Source organism: Tachyglossus aculeatus, chromosome 26 (genome assembly GCF_015852505.1).
Source record: "Tachyglossus aculeatus isolate mTacAcu1 chromosome 26, mTacAcu1.pri, whole genome shotgun sequence".
NCBI lineage: Eukaryota > Metazoa > Chordata > Mammalia > Monotremata > Tachyglossidae > Tachyglossus > Tachyglossus aculeatus.
This window is the reverse complement of record NC_052091.1, coordinates 7,251,894-7,279,672: the sequence shown is the minus strand read 5'-3', so window position 1 is coordinate 7,279,672 and position 27,779 is coordinate 7,251,894. Positions and strand designations below refer to the sequence as shown.

Genomic DNA, 27,779 nt, shown 5'->3' with positions numbered 1-27,779 from the left:
CGGACCCTAGCCCGGCTTGACGGCCGTGGCCCAGGTGTCACTGGAGGGGGCGGGGGGCAGGACCCAGCCCTGAGGGACGCAGCTGCCTTCGGGAAGCTCGTCGGGAACCAGGTACTGATCCCATTCGTGCCTGCAAAGAAATGGGAGGATGAACCATCCCGTCCGCCCTCCCCACTTTTCCCATCCGCCCCCCCGGCAGCTCCCCGCCTCCTATCCCCCCCACCCTCCCCCACCTCCATTTCTGCTGCTTCTTGGCAACCGACCACATCGCTTTCTCCCCGCCTTCTTTGATACCTGTTGAGCGCTTACTCTGTGCCAGACACTAAGCGCCGGGGTAGATACAAGGTTAGACACAATCCCCACCCAACACGGGAATCACGGCCTTAATCGTGGATAGAGCACAGGCCTTGGAGTTGGAAGGTGTGGGTTCTCATCCCGGCTCTGCCCCTTGCCTGCTGCGTGACCTTGGGCAAGCCACTTCACTTCTCTGGGCCTCAGTTTCCCTCATCTGTAAAACCGCGATTAAGGCTGTCGGCCCCATGTGGGACAGGAACTGTGTCCAACTCAACCTCCTTGTATTCATTCATTCACTCAATCGTATTTATTGGGCGCTTACTGTATGCAGGGCACTGTACTAAGCGCTAAGCTAGCAACATATAGAGAGTCCCTACCCAACAGTGGGTTCACCCAGCACTTGATACGGTGCCTGACGCCAAGTGCTTAACAAATACCACTACTATTACTATTATTATTAATCCGCATTTTACAGATGAGGTAACTGAGGCCCAGAGAAGTGAAGCGACTCGCCCACAATCGCACAGCGGACAAGCGGCAGAGGTGGGATTAGAACTCCATCACTCTATTTATCACTCTATTTCATTTGTACATATTTATTCTATTTATTTTATTCTGTTAATACGTTTTGTTCTCTGTTTCCCCCTTCTATACCGTGAGCCCACTGTTGGGTAGGGACCGTCCCTAGATGTTGCCGACTTGGACTTCCCAAGCGCTTGGTACAGTGCTCTGCACACAGTAAGCACTCAATAAATACGATTGAATGAATGAATGAATGAATGAATGAATGAACCCAGATCTTTTAGGACTCCTAAGCCCAGGCTGTAGCCACTGGACCACGCTGCTCCTCAGTGACAACAAATCCACCGAGTCACCCAGGCGGTTGACAGCGTTCGGCCCAGACCGCGCGCTCGTTATCATCGGCGAGCCCGCTTCAGATCTGCCCGAATGCCTTCCTTGGGGGATTGGGCAGGCGCGAAGGAGCGGGCCGCGCTCCGGCTTCTTACCGGATCTGGATGAGGGCGGCCACCGAGTGCTCTGCTTGTAAATAGAACTGACGGAACGGCTGCAGGACCTGGCTGAGGGGAAACTCGTCTGTTGGAAAAGTCGAAAGACACAGACAGAGCGACAGAGACACACACCCACACGAGCGAGAGAGAGAGAGAGAGAGAGAGAGAGAGAGAGAGAGAGAGAGGCGTTTGCCGCGTCAAACGGAGAATCGAGTCCATCCGTCTGACCCGCAGACCCGTCTGAGGAGCGGCTGGTTGGGAGTCTGCCAAGTAAGCGCTTACTACATGCCAAACGCTGTTCTAAGCGCTGGAGTGGACACGACAATTCCATCGTACACAATCCCCGCCCCGCCCGGGCTTCCCAGTCTAAGTCGAAGGGAGAACACGTATTGAATCGCTTTCGGTGCAGGGAAGCGAAATGACTTGCCCGAGGTCACCCAGAGGACAAGCGGTGGAACCGGGATTAGAACCCTGGTCCTCTGACTCCCCCCACCAGCCCCATAAAAATTATGTACACACCGGTAATTCATTTATCGCTTTCGGCTGAGGGAAGCGAAGCCCGGGGAAGCGAAATGACTTGCCTGAGGTCACCCAGAGGACAAGCGGTGGAACCGGGATTAGAACCCAGGTCCTCTGACTCCCCCCGACCAGTCCCCATAAAAATTATGTACACACCTGTAATTCATTTATCGCTTTCGGCTGAGGGAAGCGAGGCCCAGGGAAGCGAAATGACTTACCTGAAGTCACCCAGAGGACAAGCGGTGGAACCGGGATTAGAACCCAGGTCCTCTGACTCCAACCCCGACCAGCCCCCATAAAAATTATGTACACACCGGTAATTCATTTATCGCTTTTGGCTGAGGGAAGCGAGGCCCGGGGAAGCGAAATGACTTGCCTGAGGTCACCCAGAGGACAAGCGGTGGAACCAGAATTAGAACCCAGGTCCTCTGACTCCCCCTGACCAGCCCCCATAAAAATTATGCACACACCTGTAATTCATTTACTTCTCCGTCAGTGCTCAGTAGAGCGCCTGGCACGTCGTAAGCGCTTAGCAGATACAATATGAATAATAACAACAATTTTACTAATGTCTGTCTCCCCTGGTAAGCTCCTTGTGGGCAGGGAATCATCATCATCAATCGTATTTATTGAGCGCTTACTATGTGCACAGCACTGTACTAAGCGCTTGGGAAGTACAAATTGGCAACATATAGAGACAGTCCCTACCCAACAGTGGGCTCACAGTCTAAAAGGGGGAGACAGAGAACAAAACCAAACATACTCACAAAATAAAATAAATAGAATAGATATGTACAAATAAATTAGAGTAAAAAAAAATGTACAAACATATATACATATATACAGGTGCTGTGGGGAAGGGAGGGAGGTAAGATGGGGGGATGGAGAGGGGGTCGAGGGGGAGAGGAAGGAAGGGGCTCAGTCTGGGAATGTGTCTGTTACATTGTTGTACTACCCTCTCCCACGCGCCGAGTACAGTGCTCTGCACACAGTAAGCGCTCAATCAATACGACCAAGTGAACGAATGTCCGTGCCGACGACGAATAAACGATCACCGCTCCTCCCGCGCCGAGGCTCCCTCTCCGCACGGACACTCACCCAGCGTCCCGAAGAGCTTGGACTCCATCTCCCGCTGCTGCTGGCCGAGCTTCTCCTTCTCCTTCCTCTGCTTCTTCTCCATTTCCCGCTTCCTCTCCTCCTCCTGCTCGCCTTCCAACATGACCCTGAGGGCCCGCTCCTCGGCTTCGTACAGCTCCGTGCGCTTCTGGATCAGTTTCCTCAGCCTCCCGACGTGCCCTTCGAACGTCTCGTCGGCCGAGGCCGGAGGGCAGACGCCTGGAAGACAACGGAGCCCTCCTTCGGTGCCCGTGGGACAACCCGGTCACCTTGTAACATCCCCAGCGCTTAGAACAAAGCACTTAATAAATACCATTATTACTATTATTAATAAAAATAAATCCCATTACTACAACCTTTACCGCTGCTTGTTTACAGATGAGGGAACCGAGGCCCAGAGAAGTGAAGTGACTTGCCCGAAGTCGCACAGCTGACAAGTGGCGGAGCCGGGATTCGAACCCGCGACTTCTGACTCCCATGCTATGCTGCTTCTCTATTCTTTCCCAGCAATTAATTCAAAGTAGGCGCTTAATAAGTCCCATTACTACAAACTTTACCACTGCCTGTTTGGGAACTGAGGCCCAGAGAAGTGAAGTGACTTGCCCGAAGTCGCACAGCTGACAAGTGGCGGAGCCGGGATTCGAATCCACGACTTCTGACTCCCATGCTATGCTGCTTCTCTATTCTTTCCCAGCAATTAATTCAAAGTAAGCACTTAATAAGTCCTATTACTACAAACTTTACTGCTGCCTGTTTACAGATGAGGGAACTGAGGCCCAGAGAAGTGAAGTGACTTGCCCGAAGTCGCACAGCTGACAAGTGGCGGAGCCGGGATTAGAACCCACGACTTCTGACTCCCATGCTATGCTGCTTCTCTATTCTTTCCCAGCGATTAGGTCATAGTAAGCGCTTAATAAGTCCCATTACTACAAACTTTACTGCTGCCTGTTTACAGATGAGGGAACTGAGGCCCAGAGAAGTGAAGTGACTTGCCCGAAGTCACACAGCTGACAAGTGGCGGAGCCGGGATTAGAACCCACGACTTCTGACTCCCATGCTATGCTGCTTCTCTATTCTTTCCCAGCAATTAGTTCACAGTAAGTGCTTAATAGAGAAGCAGCGTGGCTCAGTGGAAAGAGCCTGGGCTTTGAAGTCAGAGGTCATCGGTTCAAATCCCTGCTCTGCCAATTGTCAGCTGTGTGACTTTGGGCAAGTCACTTCACTTCTCTGGGCCTCAGTTACCTCATCTGTAAAATGGGGATTAAGACTGGGAGCCCCCCATGGGATGACCTGATCACCTTGTAACGTCCCCAGCGCTTAGAACAGTGCTTAGCACATAGTAAGTGCTTAATAAATACCATCATCATTATTATTATTATTACTAAGAAGTCCCATTACTACAAACTTTACCGCTGCCTGTTTAAAGATGAGGGAACTGAGGCCCAGAGAAGTGAAGTGACTTGCCCGAAGTCGCACAGCTGACAAGTGGCGGAGCCGGGATTAGAACCCGCGACTTCTGACTCCCATGCTATGCTGCTTCTCTATTCTTTCCCAGCGATTAGGTCATAGTAAGCGCTTAATAAGTCCCATTACTACAAACTTTACCGCTGCCTGTTTACAGATGAGGGAACTGAGGCCGAGAGAAGTGAAGTGACTTGCCCCGAAGTCGCACAGCTGACAAGTGGCGGAGCCGGGATTCGAACCCACGACTTCTGACTCCCATGCTACGCTGCTTCTCTATTCTTTCCCAGCGATTAGTTCATAGTAAGCGCTTAATAAGTCCCATTACTACAAACTTTACTACTGCCTGTTTACAGATGAGGGAACTGAGGCCCAGAGAAGTGAAGTGACTTGCAATTAATTCATAGTAAGTGCTTAATAAGTCCCATTACTACAACCTTTACTGCTGCGTGTTTGCAGATGAGGAAACTGAGGCCCAGAGAAGTGACCTGCCCAGCCGACGAGTGGCGGAGCCGGGATTAGAAACGATATTACCACATTGGGGTCTCCACACAGTAAGTGCTCGTTAAATAAGTCGACCGATTGACCGTTCAGAGGCCCCCGATGGGACCCGAGCCCAATGTTGGGTAGGGACTGTCTCTATATGTTGCCAATTTGTACTTCCCAAGCGCTTAGTACAGTGCTCTGCACATAGTAAGCGCTCAATAAATATGATTGATTGATTGACCCCTCGGGTGGCACTGACCCTTCCTGGCGGCGGCCTCCTTCCTCAGCTTCCTCAGTTTCTCCAGCGCGCGGAGGATGTCGACCATCCTCTTGGTGTCGGCTTGCTTCTTCCGGACTTCGGCGAGGACGCTGTCGGCGGCGACTTTGAGCTCGTGCTCCTGGGGGCGGGAGGGGGGAACGGAAGAACAGAGAAGTGAGGCCACCGGGCCGAGGTCACACAGCCGAACCCGAAAACTAGTCTGAAAGCTTGCTGTGGGCAGGGAATGTCTACCAAGGGTGTACTTTCCCAAGCGCTTAGTACGGGGCTTTGCACGCAGTAAGCGCTTAATATGATTGAATGAACGCCCTCCCCTAAGCGCTTAATATGATTGAATGAACGCCCTCCCAAACGCTTCGTTCAGTGCTCTGCACACAGTAAGCGCTCCATAAACACCCGATGGTGCGACTGCTCCCGTTCCTCTAACCCAAAAGCTCGCTGTGGGCAGGGAGCGCGTCTCCCGAGGGTGCTGTAGTGTGCCCTCCCAAGCGCTTCGTCCCGCGCTCTGTACACAATAAGTGCTCAATAAATGCCCCTGCTTGTTAGCTGGCTGGGTCCGGCTCCTTTGGGCAGAAACCTGGCTATGGGCAGGGGACGTGTAATAACAATAATAATGGTATTTGTTAAGCGCTTACAATGTGCAAAGCACTGTTCTAGCAGCCGAGGGTGCTGTAGTGTGCGCTCCCAAGCGCTTCGTCCAGTGCTCTGCACACAGTAGACGCTCAATAAATGTCCCGTCTGGGTCCTCTGGGCTGAAGCTCGCTGCGGGAAGGGAGCGCGTCTCCCGAGGGAGCTGTAGTGTGCCCTCCCAAGCGCTTCGTCCCGCTCTCTGCACACAATAAGTGCTCAATAAATGCCCCTGCTTGTTAGCTGGCTGGCTGGCTGGGTCCGGCTCCTTTGGGCAGAAACCTGGCTATGGGCAGGGGACCTGTAATGATAATAATAATGGTATTTGTTAAGCGCTTACTATGTGCAAAGCACTGTTCTAGCAGCCGAGGGTGCTGTAGTGTGCTCTCCCAAGCGCTTCGTCCAGTGCTCTGCACACAGTAGGCGCTCAATAAATGTCCCGTCTGGGTCCTCTGGGCCGAAGCTCGCTGCGAGCAGGGAGCGTGTCTTCTGAGGGTGCTGTAGTGTGCCCTCTCAAGTGCTTCATCCAGTGCTCTGCACACAGTAGACGCTCAATAAATGTCCCGTCTGGGTCCTCTGGGCCGAAGCTCGCTGCGAGCAGGGAGTGTGTCTCCCGAGGGAACTGTAGTGTGCCCTCCCAAGCGCTTCGTCCCGCGCTCTGTACACAGTAAGTGCTCAATAAATGCCCCTGCTTGTTAGCTGGCTGGCTGGCTGGGTCCGGCTCCTTTGGGCAGAAACCTTGCTATGGGCAGGGGACCTGTAATGATAATAATAATAGTAATGGTATTTGTTAAGCGCTTACTATGTGCAAAGCACTGTTCTAGCAGCCGAGGGTGCTGTAGTGTGCTCTCCCAAGTGCTTCATCCAGTGCTTTGCACACAGTAGGTGCTCAATAAATGTCCCGTCTGGGTCCTCTGGGCCGAAGTTCGCTGGGAGCAGGGAGCGTGTCTCCCGAGGGAGCTGTAGTGTGCCTTCTCAAGTGCTTCATCCAGTGCTCTGCACACAGTAGGCACTCAATAAATGCCCCGGCTGGGTCCTCTGGGCCGAAGCTCGCTGCAAGCAGGGAGCGTGTCTCCCAAGGGTGCTGTAGTGTGCCCTCTCAAGTGCTTCCTCCAGTGCTCTGCACACAGTAGGCGCTCAATAAATGCCCCGGCTGAGTCCTCTGGGCCGAAGCTCACTGCGGGCAGGGAGCGCGTCTCCCGAGGGAGCTGTAGTGTGCCCTCCCAAGCGCTTCGTCCCACACTCTGTACACAATAAGTGCTCAATAAATGCCCCTGCTTGGTAGCTGGGTCCGGCTCCTTTGGGCAGAAACCTGGCTATGGGCAGGGGACCTGTAATAATAATAATAATAATAATGGTATTTGTTAAGCGCTTACTATGTGCAAAGCACTGTTCTAGCAGCCGAGGGTGCTGTAGTGTGCGCTCCCAAGCGCTTCGTCCAGTGCTCTGCACACAGTAGGCGCTCAGCAGATGCCCCGTCTGGCTGGCTGGGTCCGTCCCCTGTAGTGTGGGCGTGCAGAGAAGCAGCGTGGCTCAGTGGAAAGAGCCTGGGCTTAGAAGTCGGAGGTCCTGGGTTCTAATCCCGGCTCCGCCTCTTGTCAGCTGTGTGACTTTGGGCAAGACTTGGCTTCTCGGTGCCTCAGTTTCCCTCACCTGCAAAATGGGCATGAAGACCGTGAACCCCACGGGGGTCAACCTGATGACCCTGTATCTCCCCCTGCGCTTAGAACGGTGCTCGGCACATAGTAAGCGCTTAACAAATACCAACATTATTAATTAGAGAAGCAGTGTGGTCCAGTGGAAAGAGTCTGGGCTTGGGAGTCTGAGGTCGTGGGTTCTAATCCCGGCTCTGCCACTTGTCAGCTGGGTGACTTTGGGAAAGTCACTTCACTTCTCTGGGCCTCAGTGACCTCATCTGTCAAATGGGGATGAAGACTGTGAGCCCCACAGGGGACAACCTGATGATCCTGTATCTCCCCCAGCACTTAGAGCAATGCTGAGCACATTCATTCATTCAGTCGTATTTACTGAGCGCTTACTATGTGCAGAGCACTGGACTAGGCACTTGGGAAGTCCAAGTCGGCAACATATTCATTCAATCCTATTTATTGAGCGCTTACTGTGTGCAGAGCACTGTACTAAGCGCTTGGGAAGTCCAAGTTGGCAACATATAGAGATGGTCCCTACTCAACAGTGGGCTCACAGTCTAGAAGGGGGAGACAGACAACAAAACAAATTAACAAAATAAAATAAATAGAATATGTACAAATAAAATAGAGTAATAAATCCGTACAAACATATATATATATATATATATATATATATATATATACAGGTGCTGTGGGGAGGGGAAGGAGGTAAGGCGGGGGAGAGGAAGGAGGGGGCTCAGTGTGGGAAGGCCTCCTGGAGGAGGTGAGCTCTCAGGAGGGCTTTGAAGGGAGGAAGAGAGCTAGCTTGGGGGATGTCGCGTGGCTCAGTGGAAACAGCCCGGGCTTGGGAGTCAGAGGTCATGGGTTCGAATCCCGCCTCTGCCATAGGTCTGCTGTGTGAACTTGGGCAAGTCACTTCACTTTTCTGAGCCTCAGTGACCTCATCTGTAAAACTGGGGATTAAGACTGTGAGCCCCACGTGGGACAACCTGATCACCTTGTATCCCCCCCAGCACTTAATACGGTGCTTTGCACATAGTAAGCGCTTAACAAATATTATTATTATTATTATGTGGGGAGGGAGGGCATTCCGGGCCAGGGGGAGGGCGATGGTATTTGTTAAGCGCTTTCTATGTGCAAAGCACTGTTCTCAGCGCTGGACAAAGCATGTATGGAAACAAGTATGCGCTTGGAAGATACCAAGATTATTATGAGAAGCAGCGTGGCTCAGTGGAAAGAGCATGGGTTTTGGAGTCAGAGATCAGGGGTTCAAATCCTGGTTCTGCCAACTGTCAGCTGTGTGACTTTGCGCAAGTCACTTGACTTCTCTGGGCCTCAGTTCCCTCAGCTGTAAAATGGGGATTAAAACTATGAGTTGTTGTCCACTAGCGGACTTGACATGACTGACTCCATTTTGTGTATGCTGACAGTAGCCCTCCATTTTGTGTAGGCCGAGAGAACAACTCCTTTTTGTATTTTATGCAAGGCTCAGCAACAGATGTCTTCAAGGCCAGTAGCGAGTAACAAGTATCTATGCAAGGCCACAGGGCAGATAACAACCTGCACAAGGCAGTGAGAACAGAGAAAAATGAGAATTTGTAACATATGAGAAGCAGCGTGGCTCACTGGAAAGAGCATGGGTTTTGGAGTCAGAGGTCAGGGGTTCAAATCCCGGTTCTGCCAACTGTCAGCTGTGTGACTTTGGGCAAGTCACTTGGCTTCTCCGTGCCTCAGTTCCCTCCCTTGGGGATGAAAACTGTGAGCCCCCTGAGGGACAACCTGATCGCCCTGTAACTTCCCCAGCGCTTACAACATAGTAAGCGCTTACCAAATACCATTATTATGATGATGATGATGATTCTGAGTGGGGGGGGGTGGGGGGGTTGTCCGCAAGCAAACTTGGCATGACTGTATATATACTTCACCTGTATATACGTATATGTTTGTACATATTTATTACTCTATTTACTTATTTATTTTATTTGTACATATCTATTCTATTTTTTTTATTTTGTTAGTATGTCTGGTTTTGTTCTCTGTCTCCCCCTTTTAGACTGTGAGCCCACTGTTGGGTAGGGACTGTCTCTATATGTTGCCAATTTGTACTTCCCAAGTGCTTAGTACAGTGATCTGCACATAGTAAGCGCTCAATAAATACGATTGATGATGATGATGACGACTGACTCCATCTTGTGCATGCCAACAGTAACCCTCAATTTGATGCAGACCGAAAGCACTCCAGGGTTTGTAGAGTAACATTAACTAAAGTGGCTCCTCTCTGTCAGGAATGTCCCCATCCCGTGTTGACCGTTATCTCCTGAAAACATCTTGGAAACAGGGATTTTTAACACTAACCGAACCATGCCAAACCAACGGTTGTACTTTAACTTGGGATCTAGGAATGCCAAGGCATCGCGTGCGGCACAACTCTCGGGAATCCTTTGTGTAGCTCGGATCTGAAACCCGTTATCTCCTGATAACATCTTGTAAACGGGGATTTTAACACTAACCGAACCAGAACAAACGGTTGTACTTTAACTTGGGATCTAGGAATGCCAAGGCCTCGCGCGGCACAACTCTCGGGAATCCTTTGTGTAGCTCGGATTTTAACTCCTGATAACATCTTGTAAACGGGATTTTAACACTAACCGAACCATGCCAAACCAACGGTTGTACTTTAACTTGGGATCTAGGAATGCCAAGGCCTCGCAGAGGGCACAACTCTCAGGAATCCTTTGTGTAACTCGGATCTGAAACCCGTTATCTCCTGATAATATCTTGTAAATAGGGATTTTAACACTAACCAAACCATAACAAACGGTTGCACTTTAACTTGGGATCTAGGAATGCCAAGGCCTCGCAGAGGGCACAACTCTCAGGAATCCTTTGTGTAACTCGGATCTGAAACCCGTTATCTCCTGATAATATCTTGTAAATGGGGATTTTAACACTAACCAAACCATGCCAAACCAACGGTTGTACTTTAACTTGGGATCTGGGAATGCCAAGGCCACGCGGATGGCACAACTCTCGGGAATCCTTTGTGTAGCTCGGATTTTATCTCCTGATAACATCTTGTAAATGGGGATTTTAACACTAACCAAACCATGCCAAACCAACGGTTGTACTTTAACTTGGGATCTAGGAATGCCAAGGCCTCACTTAGGGCACAACTCTCGGGAATCCTTTGTGTAGCTCGGATCTGAAACCCGTTAACTCCTGATAACATCTTGTAAAGGGGGATTTTAACACTAACCGAACCATAACAAACGGTTGTACTTTAACTTGGGCTCTAGGAATGCCAAGGCCTCCCCTGCGGCACAACTCTCAGGAATCCTTTGTGTAGCTAGGATCTGAAACCAGTTATCTCCTGATAACATCCTGCAAACAAGCATTTTAACACTAACCGAACCCTGCCAAACCAACGGTTGTACTTTAACTTGGGATCTACAACTCTCGGGAATCCTTTGTGTAGCTCGGATTTGAAGCCCGCTATCTCCTGATAACATATTGGAAACGGGGATTTTAACACTAACCAAACCATGCCAAACCAAAGGTTGTACTTTAACTTGGGATCTAGGAATGTCAAGGCCTCCCGTGCTGCACAACTCTCGGGAATCCTTTGTGTAGCTCGGATCTGAAACCCATTATCTCCTGATAACATCCTGTAAACAAGCATTTTAACACTAACCGAACCCTGCCAAACCAACGGTTGTACTTTAACTTGGGATCTACAACTCTCGGGAATCCTTCGTGTAGCTCGGATTTGAAGCCCGCTCTCTCCTGATAGCATATTGGAAACGGGGATTTTAACACTAACCAAACCATGCCAAACCAACGGTTGTACTTTAACTTGGGATCTAGGAATGCCAAGGCCTCGCGTGCGGCACAACTCTCGGGAATTCTTTGCGTAGCTCGGATTTGAAACCCACTAAAAGAGGAATAAGCGGTTGCCTCGTCCCTCTCCCGGGAGGTGAATGGGCAGGTGGCCACTTTCCTCCTTTCCTGCTCTGTCTGAACTCACGTCTCCGAGTCACTTTTTCCCGTCTGCGTCACCGCCCTGGGTACACGGACCGGTTTACATGTCTGCTGTGTGACCTTGGGCAAGCCACTTAACTTCTCTGAGCCTCAGTTCCCTCATCTGGAAAAATGGGGATGAAGACTGTGAGCCCCACGTGGGTCCACTTGATCACAATGTATCCTTCCTTCCTCTCCCCCTCGTCCCCCTCTCCATCCCCCCATCTTACCTCCTTCTCTTCCCCACAGCACCTGTATAGATGTATATATGTTTGTACATATTTATTACTCTATTTCTTTATTTTACTTGTACATATCTATTCTATTTATTTTATTTTGTTAGTATGTTTGGTTCTGTTCTCCGTCTCCCCCTTTTAGACTGTGAGCCCGCTGTTGGGTAGGGACCGTCTCTATATGTTGCCATCTTGAACTTCCCAAGCGCTTAGTACAGAGAAGCAACATGGCTCGGTGGAAAAAGCCCGGGCTTTGGAGTCAGGGGTCATGGGTTCAAATCCCAACTCCGCCCCTTGTCAGCTGTGCGACTTTGGGCAAGTCACTTCACTTCTCTGTGCCTCAGTTCCCTCATCTGGAAAATGGGGGTGAAGACTGGGATCCCCCCGGGGGACAACCTGATCGCCTTGTAACCTCCCCAGCGCTTAGAACTGTGCTTTGCACATAGTAAGCGCTTAATACATTCCATCCTTATTATTATTACTACAGTGCTCTGCACACAGTAAGCGCTCAATAAATACGATTGATTGATTCCCCCTCCAGCGCTTAGAACAGTGCTTTGCACACAGAAAACGCTTAATAAATGCCATCCTTATTATTATTAGTACAGTGCTCTGCACACAGTAAGCGCTCAATAAATACGACTGATTGATTGATCCCCCCTCCGGCGCTTAGAACAGTGCTTTGTACATAGAAAGCGCTTAATAAATGCCATCCTTATTATTATTAGTACAGTGCTCTGCACACAGTAAGCGCTCAATAAATACGATTGATTGATTGATCCCCCCTCCAGCGCTCAGAACAGTGCTTTGCACATAGTACGCGCTTAATAAATGCCATCCTTATTATTACTAGCACAGTAATCTGCACACAGTAAGAGCTAAATACGATTGATTGATTCCCCCTCCAGCGCTTAGAACAGTGCTTTGCACATAGTAAGCGCTTAATAAATGCCATCCTTATTATTAGTAGTACAGTGTTCTGCACACAGTAAGCGCTCAGTAAATACGACTGATTGATTGATCTCCCTCCAGCGCTTAGAATAGTGCTTTGCCCACAGTAAGCGCTCAATAAATGCCATCCTTATTATTAGTACAGTGCTCTGCACACAGTAAGCGCTCAATTCGATTGATTGATCCCCCCTCCAGCGCTTCGGACAGTGCTTTGCACACAGTAAGCGCTTAATAAATGCCATCCTTATGATTATCAGTACAGTGTTCTGCACACAGTAATCGCTCAATAAATACGATTGCTTGATTGATCCCCCCTCCAGCGCTTAGAACAGTGCTTTGCACATAGTAAGCGCTTAATAAATGCCATCCTTATTACTAGTACAGTGCGCTGCACACAGTAAGTGCTCAATCAATACGATTGATTGATTGATCCCCCCTCCAGCGCTTAGGACAGCGGTCTGCCCATAGAAAGCGCTCAACAAATGCCATCCTTATGATTATTAGTACAGTGCTCTGCACACAGTAAGCGCTCAATAAATACGATTGATTGATCCCCCCTGCAGCGCTTAGGACAGCGGTCTGCACATAGTAAGCGCTTAACAAATGCCATCCTTATGACTATCAGTACAGCGTTCTGCACACAGTAAGCGCTCAATCAATACGATTGATTGATTGATCCCCCCTCCAGCGCTCAGGACAGCGGTCTGCACATAGTAAGCGCTTAACAAATGCCATCCTTATGATTATCAGTACAGCGTTCTGCACACAGTAAGCGCTCAATAAATACGATTGATTGATTGATCCCCCCTCCAGCGCTTAGGACAGCGGTCTGCACATAGTAAGCGCTTAACAAATGCCATCCTTATGATTATTAGCGCAGTGCTCTGCACACAGTAAAAGCTCAATAAATACGACTGATTGATTGACCCCCCCCCCCCTGCAGCGCTTAGGACAGCGGTCTGCCCATAGTAAGCGCTTAACAAATGCCATCCTTATGATTACTAGCACAGTGCTCTGCACACAGTAAGCGCTCAATCAATGCGATTGATTGATTGATCCCCCCTCCAGCGCTCAGGACAGCGGTCTGCACATAGTAAGCGCTTAACAAATGCCATCCTTATGATTATCAGTACAGCGTTCTGCACACAGTAAGCGCTCAATAAATACGATTGATTGATTGATCCCCCCTCCAGCGCTTAGGACAGCGGTCTGCACATAGTAAGCGCTTAACAAATGCCATCCTTATGATTATTAGCACAGTGCTCTGCACACAGTAAAAGCTCAATAAATACGACTGATTGATTGACCCCCCCCCCCTGCAGCGCTTAGGACAGCGGTCTGCACATAGTAAGCGCTTAACAAATGCCATCCTTATTATTATTAGTGCAGTGCTCTGCACATAGTAAAAGCTCAATAAATACGATTGATTGATTGACCTCCCCTGCAGCGCTTAGGACAGCGGTCTGCACATAGGAAGCGCTTACCAAATGCCATCCTTATGATTATTAGTGCAGTGCTCTGCACACAGTAAGCGCTCAATCAATGCGATTGATTGATTGATCCCCCCTGCAGCGCTTAGAACAGCGGTCTGCCCATAGTAAGCGCTTAACAAATGCCATCCTTATGATTAGGACAGTGCTCTGTACCCAGTAAGCGCTCAGTACGATTGATTGATCCCCCCCCAGCGCTTACAACAGTGGCTTGCACATAGTAAGCGCTTACTAAATGCCATCCTTATGATTATCAGTACAGTCCTCTGCACACAGTAAGCGCTCAATCAATACGATTGATTGATTGATCCCCCCTCCAGCGCTCAGGACAGCGGTCTGCACATAGTAAGCGCTTAACAAATGCCATCCTTATGATTATTAGCACAGTGCTCTGCACACAGTAAAAGCTCAATAAATACGACTGATTGATTGACCCCCCCCCTGCAGCGCTTAGGACAGCGGTCTGCACATAGTAAGCGCTTAACAAATGCCATCCTTATGATTACTAGCACAGTGCTCTGCACACAGTAAGCGCTCAATCAATGCGATTGATTGATTGATCCCCCCTCCAGCGCTCAGGACAGCGGTCTGCCCATAGTAAGCGCTTAACAAATGCCATCCTTATGATTATTAGCGCAGTGCTCTGCACACAGTAAAAGCTCAATAAATACGACTGATTGATTGACACCCCCCCCCCGCAGCGCTTAGGACAGTGCTTTGCCCATACTAAGCGCTCAATAAATGCCATCCTTATTACTAGTACAGTGCTCTGCACACAGTAAGCGCTCAATAAACACGACTGATTGATTGACCCCCCCCTGCAGCGCTTAGGACAGCGGTCTGCACATAGGAAGCGCTTAACAAATGCCATCCTTATGATTATTAGTGCAGTGCTCTGCACACAGTAAGCGCTCAATCAATGCGATTGATTGATTGATCCCCCCTGCAGCGCTTAGAACAGCGGTCTGCCCATAGTAAGCGCTTAACAAATGCCATCCTTATTAGTACAGTGCTCTGTACCCAGTAAGCGCTCAATACGATTGATTGATCCCCCCCCAGCGCTTACGACAGTGGCTTGCACATAGTAAGCGCTTACTAAATGCCATCCTTATGATTATCAGTACAGTCCTCTGCACACAGTAAGCGCTCAATCAATACGATTGATTGACCGATCCCCCCTCCGGCGCTCAGGACAGCGGTCTGCACATAGTAAGCGCTTAACAAATGCCATCCTTATGATGATGATGATTATTATTGTTAACAGGCTGTGCGGCCTACTAGGGGGGGTCCCCCCTACCTTGGTGGTCTGCTGGGCTTGGAGCAGGCGCCGGGCCCGCCAGCGGTCGATGCGGGCCTCGTTGCTTCGGGCCCGGGCCTGGAGCCGCGCCCGGTCCTCCGGTGGCTGGGGGGCCCTGGCCCTAAGGGGGCCCGGCGGGGGGAGCAGGGGGAGCAGGAGCCCCCGGAGCCGGGACACCCGCCCGCAAAGGGACCCCCAGGCCGGACCCGCCCCAGGCCCCCGCAGCCCCCGCAGGCCCCGGGCCGCCCTCCGCAGCCCCCGGGCCGCCCCCAGCACCAGGACCCGCAGCCGCCGCCGCAGCCGCCCCGGTTTGACCGACGGCCCCCGGCCCCACCGGGACCCCAACGCCGCCTGCACCCAGGCCACGTCCCGCAGCCGCTGCCCCGCATCCTCCTCCTCCTCCTCCTCCTCGGGCCAACGCGGGGCCCACACCGGGCCGGCGGCGGGAGGGACGAGGGAGGGTCTCTGCGGAGGTTGCAACGGTTGCAACGGGTGCAGAGGCCGCGGAGGTTGCAACGGTTGCAGGGGCTGCGCGGGCTGCAGAGGCCGCGGCGGTTGCAACGGTTGCGAGGGCTGCAAAGGCCGCGCCGGTTGCGAGGGCTGCAGGGGTTGCAAAGGCGGCGGCGGCTGCAAGGGCTGCGCGGGCTGCAGGAGCTGCGCGGGCTGCGGAGGTTGCAGGAGCTGCGCGGGCTGCAGAGGCCGCGGAGGCTGCAAGGGCTGCAGGGGTTGCAGAGGCTGCTGAGGTTGCAAGGGCTGCAGGAAGGGAGCGGGAGCCGGGCTGGGCGGGAAGGGGACCGGGCGGGCTGCGGGCAGCAGCGGAGGCGGGAAGGGTTGCGGCGGGGCGAAGGGCGGGGCGGACGTGGGGCAGCGGAACGGAGCGGGAGGAGCCGGCGGGGCGGGCGGAGGAGGCGGCGGCGGCGGCGGCCCCCCGGGGCGGCCGGGCCCGAAGCGGCCGGGGAAAGGCGGCAGCGCCATCGCCCGCGTCGACGGGGGCCGGCTGGGGTCACACCGCAACGCGACCGCCGACGGGGGCCGGCTGGGGTCACACCGCAACGCGACCGCCGACGGGGGCCGGCTGGGGTCACACCGCAACGCGGCCGCCGACGGGGGCCGGCTGGGGTCACACCGCAACGCGACCGCCGACGGGGGCCGGCTGGGGTCACACCGCAACGCGACCGCCGACGGGGGCCGGCTTGGATCAGGCCATAACGCTACTGTCGACGGGGGCCGGCTTGGATCACACCATAACGCGACTGTCGACGGGGGCCGGTTTAGATCACACCATAACGCGACCGCCGACGGGTGCCGGCTCGGGTCACACCACAACGCCGCCGACGACGGGGGCCGACTTGGGTCACACCGCAACGCGACCGCCGACGGAGGCGGAATGGAATGAATGAATGAATGGCACCCTTGCGTTCTGTGGAAATTCAGGCGCCTGCGCGGCCCGCCCGTGCCCGTGACGTCAGCGCGCGAGAGAGGGGCGGGGCCGCGCCTCTCTCGGAAGTGCCCCCTCCTTCCTCTCAATCAATCAATTGTATTTATTGAGCACTTACTGTGTGCAGAGCACTGTACTAAGCGCTTGGGAAGTCCAAGTTGGCAACATATAGAGACGGTCTCTACCCACATTGGGCTCACAGTCTAGAGAGGGGGAGACAGAGCACAAAACCAAACATATTAACAAAATAAAATAAATAGAATAAAATAATAATAATAATAATGGCATTTGTTAAGAGCTTACTATGTGCAAAGCACTGTTCTAAGCGCTGGGGGGGGGGGAACAAGGTAATGAGGTTGTCCCATTTTACAGATGAGGAAACTGAGGCTCAGAGAAGTTAAGGGACGTACCCAAGGTCACACAGCAGACAGGTGGCGGAGCCGGGATTCGAACCTATGATCTCTGGCTCTAAAGCCCATGCTTTTTCCACTGAGCCATGCTGTATATATGCTTGTACGTATTTATTATTCTATTTATTTTACTTGTACATATTTATTCTATTTATTTTGTTAATATGTTTTTGTTGTCTGCCTCCCCCTTCTAGACTGTGAGCCCGCTGTTGGGTAGGGACTGTCTATATGTTGCCGACTTGGGGCTTCCCAAGCGCTTAGTACAGTGCTCTGCACATAGTAAGCGCTCAATAAATACGATTGAATGAATGAATCTCTCTCTGGGTCTCTAACATAATAATGGTATCAGTTAAACACTTACTATGTGTCAAGCACTGTTCTAAGCACCGGGGTAGATACAAGGTAATCGGATCGGACAATCAAAACCTCGGGGGGAGTCGTTTTCTTTTTCTTGGATGAAAAACAAAGGAGATGTCCAACAGGAGAGAGAAAATGACATGAAAGAAGCCCGTTAGGGGAACAAGTTCGCTACCGATTCCGGCAAAAATAGACATTTTCTTTAACGACTTAAAGTTTGCAGGCGAAGGGAGGTTGGGCAAAGACTCGGCACCGAAAAACTGACGCATGCCATTTCCAGTACTTTGGACAAATGCACAGTATTAGACCAATTAATTAAAAAATTTAAACAGACCCAAACGGTCTACACCTCATCCTCCAGTCGGTTTTGTGGGTACTGGATATTTTGTTTGTTTTTTTCTTTCCCCCGATCAACTCGCCCATATTCCAATTTCAGTCCTTTTCCGGGCGGTGCTAAAATGGACCGACAAGGACCGCGGATGTCCGGGCAACTGACCGCTGCGGTCCGGAAAAGAAGCCCGGGAACAAAGTTCAAAGCATCATAACCCAACCCTACAGAGTATTTTTTGGGGGATTAATTTCTATTCCCCCTTTTAGACTGTGAGCCCACTGTTGGGTAGGGACTGTCTCTATATGTTGCCAATTTGTACTTCCCAAGCGCTTAGTACAGTGCTCTGCACATCGTAAGCGCTCAATAAATACGATTGATGATGATGATGATTCCCTATCCCGACCTCCCAAGTGACTACCAACCTGACATTTTTGGGGGGGCGCGGGGAGGATGGGAGAGGGAAAGATTAAAAACGAGTGGGAATGGTAAGAGGAAAAAAAGTTCAACTGAACGTCTCGTCATCTTCATTTCAGGAAATTTATTTCCCCACTTGTAGAGTAACATTATTGTAAAATTAGCTCCCGGGGAACCCCGCGGCTGCCTGTCGGAACGCTAGGGATTTCTGTTCCTTCGGGTTGGTAAAAACTGAACCGGATAAACGTAAATTTTGATCTCTGTGTGCCGCTCAAGTCCGCCGCGTGAATCAAAGTGATGCCTCGACAAGATTCCCGATCCCGGGACCGCGTGGGGCAGTCGGGGTCGACCCGGTGCCCGTGGAAATCCCGGGTTTCCAAGTTCTGCCCCGTAAGAAACCCCTGTGAGGGCGCGTTTAACTGTTGGCGGCGTCGGCCTGCCGGGGCCAACCTTCCTCTTCGACGCCCGAGTCGTATTCCTCCTCCGCCGACTCCTTGGTGGGGGCCCTGCGGAGAGAGGGAAACCGTTATTTCTGGAAAAATTTCCGTCCTCGTCCGCCGACTCCTTGGTGGGGGCCCTGCGGAGAGAGGGAGACCGTTATTTCTGGAAAAATTCCCGGGAAAGCCGGGTCAGAGTGGGGGACACTGAAGAAAGGAACCAAAAGGTGGTGGTTGTCGTGTTTTGTTGGTCTTGTCTTTTTAGTGGTACTTGTTAATCAATCAATCAATCGTATTTATTGAGCGCTTACTGTGTGCACAGCACTCTACTAAGCGCTTGGGAAGGACAAGTTGGCAACATATAGAGACGGTCCCTACCCAACAGTGGGCTCACAGTCTAAAAGCGCTTACTCTGTGCCGGGCACTGTACTGAGCGCTGGAGAAGCAGCGCGGCGTCGTGGATAGAGCACGGGCTTGAGAGTCAGAAGGACGTGGGTTCTAATTCTGGCTGTGGGCGGGTCACTTCACTTCTCCGTGCCTCAGTCTCCTCATCTGCAAAATGGGGGACTGAGACTGTGAGCCCCACGAGGGACTGGGGCTCTGTCCGACCCGGTTCGCTTGTATAATAATAATAATGGCATTTATTAAGCGCTTACTATGTGCAAAGCACTGTTCTAAGCGCTGGGGAGGTTACAAGGCTCAGTACAGTGCCTGGCAACATAGTAAGCGCTTAACAAATAATGATAATGGCATTTGTTAAGCGCTATGTGCGAAGCCCTGTTCTAAGCGCTGGGGAGGTTACAAGGCTCAGTACAGTGCCTGGCAACATAGTAAGCGCTTAACAACAATAATGGCATTTGTTAAGCGCTTACTATGTGCGAAGCACTGTTCTAAGCGCTGGGGGGGCTACAAGGTGATCAGGTTGTCCCACGTGGGACTCACGGCCTTAATCCCCATTTTACAGATGAGGGAGCTGAGGCCCAGAGAAGTGAAGCGACTCGCCCAAAGTCACACCGATGACAAGTGGCGGAGCCGGGATTAGAACCCATGACCTCTGGCTCCCAAGCCCGGGCTCTTTCCACTGAGCCACGCTGCTTCCCTTAATACCACAATTATTATCGTTACAGACGTTAATCAGGTTGGACAGTGTTCCTGTCCCACGTGGGTCTCACCGTCTTCATCCCCGATTTCCAGATGAGGGAACTGAGGCCCGGAGAAGTGAAGGGACTCGCCCAAAGTCACCCAGCTGACAAGTGGCGGAGCCGGGATTAGAACCCATGACCTCTGGCTCCCAAGCCCGGGCTCTTTCCACTGAGCCACGCTGCTTCCCTTGATTATTGTGCTTCTCACAATTATTATCATTATTATTACAGACGTTAATCAGGTTGGACAGGGTTCCCGTCCCACGTGGGTCTCAACGTCTTCACCCCCGATTTCCAGATGAGGGAACTGAGGCCCAGAGAAGTGAAGCGACTCGCCCAAAGTCACCCAGCTGACAAGTGGCGGAGCGGGGATTAGAACCCACGACCTCTGGCTCCCAAGCCCGGGCTCTTTCCACTGAGCCACGCTGCTTCCCTTGATTATTGTGCTTCTCACAATTATTATCATTATTATCGTTACAGACGTTAATCAGGTTGGACAGGGTTCCCGTCCCACACGGGTCTCACCGTCTTCATCCCCGATTTCCAAATGAGGGAACTAAGGCCCGGAGAAGTGAAGCGACTCGCCCAAAGTCACCCAGCTGACAAGTGGCGGAGCCGGGATTAGAACCCATGACCTCTGGCCCCCAAGCCCGGGCTCTTTCCACTGAGCCACGCTGCTTCCCTTGATTATTGTGCTTCTCACAATTATTATCATTATTATCATTACAGACGTTAATCAGGTTGGATAGTGTTCCCGTCCCACACGGGTCTCACCGTCTTCATCCCCGATTTCCAAATGAGGGAACTAAGGCCCGGAGAAGTGAAGCGACTCGCCCAAAGTCACCCAGCTGACAAGTGGCGGAGCCGGGATTAGAACCCATGACCTCTGGCCCCCAAGCCCGGGCTCTTTCCACTGAGCCACGCTGCTTCCCTTGATTATTGTGCTTCTCACAATTATTATCATTATTATCATTACAGACGTTAATCAGGTTGGACAGGGTTCCCGTCCCACACGGGTCTCACCGTCTTCATCCCCGATTTCCGGATGAGGGAACTGAGGCCCAGAGAAATGAAGTGGCTGTGAGCTCGTTGTGGGCAGGGATTGCCACTCTTTAGTGCTGTACTGTACTTTCCCGAGCACTCAGTACAGTGCCCTGCACACAGTAAGCGCTTAATAAATACGACCGATTGAATGACTGAATGAAGGAATTTCCCATCCAGCAGCGTTTATTCCCAACACCGCTGAGGCCTGGAGGTGAGCGATTCTTTCCCGGCAATAAGGTGGGATCGGGCCCCCGAACTCTCGGCCCCTCCGCCGTCAACTCTGCCATCAAGCGCTTAGTACAGTGCTCTGGCACACGGCAAGCGCTCAATAAATGCGGTCCAACTGAGCGCTGACGGACGCTTCGTTCCCAGCGTCTCACGCATCCCATTCATCCTTGTCCTGGGGTAGAATATTTTTACGGTATAACTTCTCTTTTTTGATTACCCTTTTGATTAAGTAGTGCTACGCTATAAAATATATGGTAAATAAAACTAAAAGCCAGGTTTTTTGGGGGGAGGGGTTACATCTGAACAATTATATAACTGCCACAATGCTCTGAATTAAAATCTATATTAATTTTGTTTGCATTTTAAATAGATTTAAGACTCAAAGATTTCATTAACATGAACAAACCCCTGACATTTCCTGCTGTATCTGCAATTTATTTTTTTAATTATTTCTATTCACAGTCTATTCTATTAGACTGTGAGCCCACTGTTGGGTGCTGTATATATGTATATGTGTTTGTACATATTTATTACTCTATTTATTTTACTTGTACATATCTATTCTATTTATTTTATTTTGTTAGTAGGTTTGGTTTTGTTCTCTGTCTCCCCCTTCTAGACTGTGAGCCCACTGTTGGGTGCTGTATATATGTATATATGTTTGTACATATTTATTACTCTATTTATTTATTTTACTTGTACATATCTATTCCATTTATTTTATTTTGTTAGTATGTTTGGTTTTGTTCTCTGTCTCCCGCTTCTAGACTGTGAGCCCACTGTTGGGTAGGGACCGTCTCTATATGTTGCCAACTTGTACTTCCCAAGCGCTTAGTCCAGTGCTCTGCACACAGTAAGCGCTCAATAAATACGATTGATTGATTGATTGATTAAGCTGTAGACTATTCCCGGGCTTCTTTTTCCAGGCCGCAGCGGTCAGTTGCCCGGACATCTGCGCGGTCCTTGTCGGTCCATTTTAGCACCGCCCGGAGAAGGACTGAAATTGGAATCTGGGCGAGTTGATCGGTGGGGGGGGGAAATAAAACCAAACAAAATACCCAGTACCCACAAAACCCGACAGGAATTCAGGATGAATAGAAATAGACTGTAAGCTCCTCGTGGGCAGGGAATGTGTCTGTTTCCGCTGTTGGGTAGGGACCGTCTCTGTTGCCAACTTGTACTTCCCAAGCGCTTAGTACAGTGCTGTGCACACAGTGAGCGCTCAATAAATACGACTGAATGAATGAATGTCGTCCTCTACCAAGTGCTTAGTACAGTGCTCCGCGCGCAGTAAACGCTCAATAAATACAACTGACTAACTGCTTCGGTTACTAAGCGGGTTTTTCGGCCCAAAACGGGAGGGCCCGAGACGAGCAGCGATTGGGAAAATTCCCAATTTTCCCGTGCTTTCCGAGCGGTTTGGCCAGGTCGGCCGCTGAGGGAAGAGAAGACGGACCCCCGCTTCACGGGTCAGGGTCACCGCGGAGGGTTTGGGCGCTTCTCCCGTCCTCAGCTCCGCAATTCCCACCCCCGCGCCCGGGAAAATCCCCGTCTTTGAGAGTGAAGGACAGATAGCTGTCCCCGTAGAGGGGCCAACCGCGGCCGGGGGACGGTACCTGATGTAGCCTGGCTCTTTCTTTCCTTCCACGACGTCCTTGTCCACTTCCACACACACGATGTCGGAATTAGGTACTTCGAACATTGGCTCGAGTAACAGCTTTTCCTAAAAGGTTGCGGAGTTGAAAGGAGAAATAAAGAAACCGAAAACGTAGCACCGTCGCGGAGGACGCGAGCGTAACTTTCCGGCTCTCGCCCTTTCGGGTGCCGATGCCCGAGGGGAGGTGATGAGCCTCCCCTACTGCACCCCCCTTTAATCGTGAAATAGCTTGTAAGTGCTTACTATATGCCAAGCACTGTACTAAGCGCTGGGGTGGATAGAAGATAATCAATTTGGACGTGTTCCACGGCTCCCAAGCGCCGTAACGCTTGTGACCCTCCATCGTTTATTTTAATGCCTTGTCTCCCTCTCTAGACCGTAAGCCCCTTATTTCATCCATTCAATCGTATTTAATAATAATAATAATAATGGCATTTATTAAGCACTTACTATGTGCAGAGCACTGTTCTAAGCGCTGGGGAGGTGACAAGGTGATCAGGTTGTCCCATGGGGGGCTCACAGTCTTAATCCCCATTTTACAGATGAGGTAACTGAGGCCCAGAGAAGTGAAGTGACTTGCCCAAAGTCACACAGCTGACAGTTGGCGGAGCTGGGATTTGAACCCATGACCTCTGACTCCAAAGTCCATGCCCTTTTCCACTGAGCCACGCTGCTTCTCTTAAGCATTTACTTCTCTTAAGTATTTACTGAGCGCTTACTGTGTGCAGAGCACTGTATTAAGAAGATAATCAAGTTGGACGTGTTCCATGGCTCACGAGCGCCGTAACGCTTGTGAACCTCCATCATTTATTTTAATCATCATCATCATCAATCGTATTTATTGAGCGCTTACTATGTGCAGAGCACTCTACTAAGCGCTTGGGAAGGACAAATTGGCAACATATAGAGACAGTCCCTACCCAACAGTGGGCTCACAGTCTAAAAGGGGGAGACAGAGGACAAAACCAAACGTACTAACAAAATAAAATAAATAGAATAGATATGTACAAATTAAATAAATACATAGAGTAATAAATATGTGCAAACATATATACATATGCCTGTCTCCCTCTCTAGACCGTAAGCCCCTTTTTTCATTCATTCAATCGTATTTAGAGAGCGCTTACTGTGTGCAGAGCACTGTACTAAGCGCTTGGGAAGTACAAACTGATAACATATAGAGACAGTCCCTACCCAACAGTGGGCTCACAGCCTAAAAGGGGGAGACAGAGAACAAAACCAAACATACTAACAAAATAAAATAAATAGAATAGATATGTACAAATAAAATAAATAAATAAATAGAGTAATAAATATGTACAAACATATATACATATGCCTTGTCTCCCTCTCTAGACCGTAAGCCCCTTTTTTCATTCATCCAATCGTATTTAGAGAGCGCTTCCTGTGTGCACAGCACTGTACTAAGCGCTTGGGAAGCCCAAGTTGGCAACATCTAGAGACGGTCCCTACCCAACAGCGGGCTCCCAGTCTAGAAGGGGGAGGCGGACAACAAGACAAAACATGGTAACGAAATAAAATACATTTGTACCAATAAAATAAATAAATGCAGTGATAAATACGTACAAACTGGGTTGTATTGGCCTCCCCCAAGCGCTCAATAAATGCCATTCCTTATACATCTTGGAGGTCAGATAAGAAGCCAGGGACTATCTTGAAACCCGCCCAACGTACCATGATAGACCGAAGACCTCTCGCTCCCGTCTTCCTGTCTAAGGCTAGCCTGGCGATGGCCTTCAAAGCGTCCTCGGTGACGTTCAGCTCGCACTACGGATGCGTCGGAAAGAAAATAAAACAAAAAAAAAACCTCGGTTAGATGCTCCATTTCGCTTTCCTACACTGGCAGATTTGGTGGACAAAAAGCAACATTTAAAAATAAAGTCCGAACGCCCTTCTTAAGGCAGCACCCTCATAGGCGCTTGGGGCAAACGGACTGAGGTGAACGCCGTCACAGAGGTGACCGAAAGCGAGAAGATGTTTGATTTTCAACCTTCAATCCATCAATCGTATCTATTGAGCGCTTACTGTGTGCAGAGCACTGGACTAAGCGCTTGGGAAGTCCAAGTCGGCAACACCTAGAGACGGTCCCTACCCAACAGCGGGCTCACAGGCGAGAAGGGGGAGACAGACAACAAAACCAAACATGTTAACAAAATAAAATAAATAGAATAGATATGTACAACTAACGATAAGGATAATAATTGTGGCAAAGATATGTACAACTAAGGATAATAATTGTGGCAGAATAATAACAATGGTTATTATTTATAATAACATAAATTATTTATAATAAACGGTTATTTATTTCTAATGAAATAAATATTTGTTTTCTTTGTACATGTTTATTCTATTTATTTCATTTTGTTAATATGTTTTGTTTTGTTGTCTGTCTCCCCCTTCTAGACTGTAAGCCCGCTGTTGGGTAGGGACCGTCTCTAGATGTTGCCAACTTGTACTACCCAAGCGCTTAGTACAGTGCTCTGCATACAGTAAGCGCTCAATAAATATGATTGAATGAATGAATTTATTACTCTATTTTCTTTGTACATGTTAATTCTATTTATTTTATTTTGTTAATATGTTTTGTTTTGTTCTCTGTCTCCCCCTTCTAGCCTGTGAGCCCGCTGGTGGGTAGGGACCGTCTCTAGATGTTGCCAACTTGGACTTCCCGAGCGCTTAGTACAGTGCTCTGCACACAGGAAGCGCTCAATATATACGATTGAATGAATGAATGAATGAATGAATGAGTGGTATTTATTAAGCGCTTACTATGTGCAAAGCACTGTTCTAAGCGGTATCTTTAAGTGCTTACCATGTGACAGGCACTGTACTAAGCACTGGGGTGGAGGGAAGCAGCGTGGCTCAGTGGAAAGAGCCCGGGCTTTGGAGTCAGAGTTCATGGGTTCGAATCCCGACTCCGCCAATTCATTCATTCATTCAATCGTATATATTGAGCACTTACTGTGTGCAGAGCACTGTACTAAGCATTTGGGAAGTACAAGTTGGCAACATATGGAGACGGTCCCTACCCAACAGCGGGCTCAATTGTCAGCTGTGTGACTTTGGGCAAGTCACTTTACTTCCCTGGGCCTCAGTTCCCTCATCTGTAAAATGGGGATTAAGACTGTGAGCCCCCCGTGGGACAACCTGATCACCTTGTAACCTCCCCAGCGCTTAGAAGCAGCGTGGCTCAGTGGAAAGAGCCCGGGATTTGGAGTCAGAGGTCATGGGTTCAAATCCCGGCTCCGCCAACTGTCAGCTGTATGACTTTGGGCAACTCACTTAACTTCTCTGTGCCTCAGTTCCCTCATCTGGAAAATGGGGATTAAGACTGTGAGCCCCCCGTGGGACAACCTGATCACCTTGTAACCTCCCCAGCGCTTAGAACAGTGCTTTGCACAGAGTAAGCGCTTAATAAATGCCAACATTATTATTATTATTATTACTTAATAAAATCGACTGGTTGAATGAATGAAAGCACCACAATTATTATTGTTTCCACTACACCACGCCGCTGAGTAGTAATAGACTGTAAATCCGCTGTGGGCAGGGATTGTCTCTCTTTATTGCCCAAGTGGACTTTCCAAGCGCTTAGTCCAGTGCTCTGCACACAGTAAGCGCTCAGCGTGGCTCAGTGGAACGAGCCCGGGCTTTGGAGTCAGAGGTCATGGGTTCAAATCGCAACTCCGCCACTTGTCAGCTTTGTGACTTGGGGCAAGTCGCTTCACTTCTCTGGGCCTCAGTTCCCTCATCTGTAAAATGGGGATTAAGACCGTGAGCCCCACGTGAGACAACCTGATCACCTTGTACCCTCCACAGTGCTTTGCACATAGTAAGCGCTTTAATAAATGCCATTATTATTATTAATAATAAATACAACTGCATGAATGAATGAACTAATAATAATGATGGTATTTGTTAAGCGCTTACTATGTGCAAAGCACTGTTCTAAGCGCTGGGGAGGTTACAAGGTGATCAGGTTGTCCCACGGGGGGTTCACAGTTTTAATCCCCATTTTACAGATGAGGGAACTGAGGCACAGAGAAGTGAAGTGACTTGCCCAAAGTCACACAGCTGCCAGTTGGCAGAGCCCGAATTTGAATCCATGACCTCTGACTCCAAAGCCCGGGCTCTTTCCACTGGGCCACGCTGCTGCTTCTCCAGGATACTTGATGATGATGGCATTTGTTAAGCGCTTCCTATGTGCAAAGCACTGTTCTAAGCGCTGGGGAGGTTACAAGGTAATCAGGTTGTCCCACGGGGCGCTCACAGTTTTAATCCCCATTTTCCAGATGAGGGAACTGAGGCCCAGAGAAGTTAAGTGACTTGCCTAAAGTCACACAGCTGACAGTTGGCGGAGCCAGGATTTGAACCCATGACCTCTGACTCCAAAGCCCGGGCTCTTTCCACTGGGCCACGCTACTGCTTCTCCAGGGTACTTGATGATGATGGAATTTGTTAAGCACTTCCTATGTGCAAAGCACTGTTCTAAGTGCTGGGGAGGTTACAAGGGGATCAGGTTGTCCCATGGGGGGCTCACAGTTTTAATTCCCATTTTCCAGATGAGGTAACTGAGGCACAGAGAATAATAATGATGATAATAATAATAATAATAATAATAATAATGGCATTTGTTAAGTGCTTACTACGTGCAAAGCACTGTTCTAAGTGCTGGGGAGGTTACAAGGTGATCAGGTTGTCCCGTGTGGGGCTCCCAGTCATCATCCCCATCTTACAGATAACTGAGGCACAGAGAAGTGAAGTGACTTGCCCAAGGTGACACAGCAGACACATTGGCGGAGCCGGGATTTGAACCCATGACCTCTGACTCCAAAGCCTGGGCTCTTTCCACAGGGCCATGCTGCTGCTTCTC

The 27,779-nt window shown here is 50.1% G+C and overlaps 1 protein-coding gene across 2 annotated transcripts in view; it reads right to left on the bottom strand.

The window, feature by feature from the left end:
- Window positions 1-18,481: 18,481 nt before the first annotated feature.
- CLPX (caseinolytic mitochondrial matrix peptidase chaperone subunit X) overlaps window positions 18,482-27,779 on the bottom strand; it is a 67,685-nt gene continuing 58,387 nt past the window's right edge. For both annotated transcript variants that reach the window (XM_038767532.1, XM_038767533.1), the window contains 3 exons: window positions 24,581-24,673; window positions 22,845-22,951; window positions 18,482-18,883 (listed from right to left, as the gene is read on the bottom strand). In XM_038767532.1, the coding sequence (XP_038623460.1) occupies window positions 18,793-18,883; window positions 22,845-22,951; window positions 24,581-24,673 (291 nt within the window). In that variant the 3' untranslated portion in view covers window positions 18,482-18,792. The remainder of the gene's footprint in view (window positions 18,884-22,844; window positions 22,952-24,580; window positions 24,674-27,779) is intronic.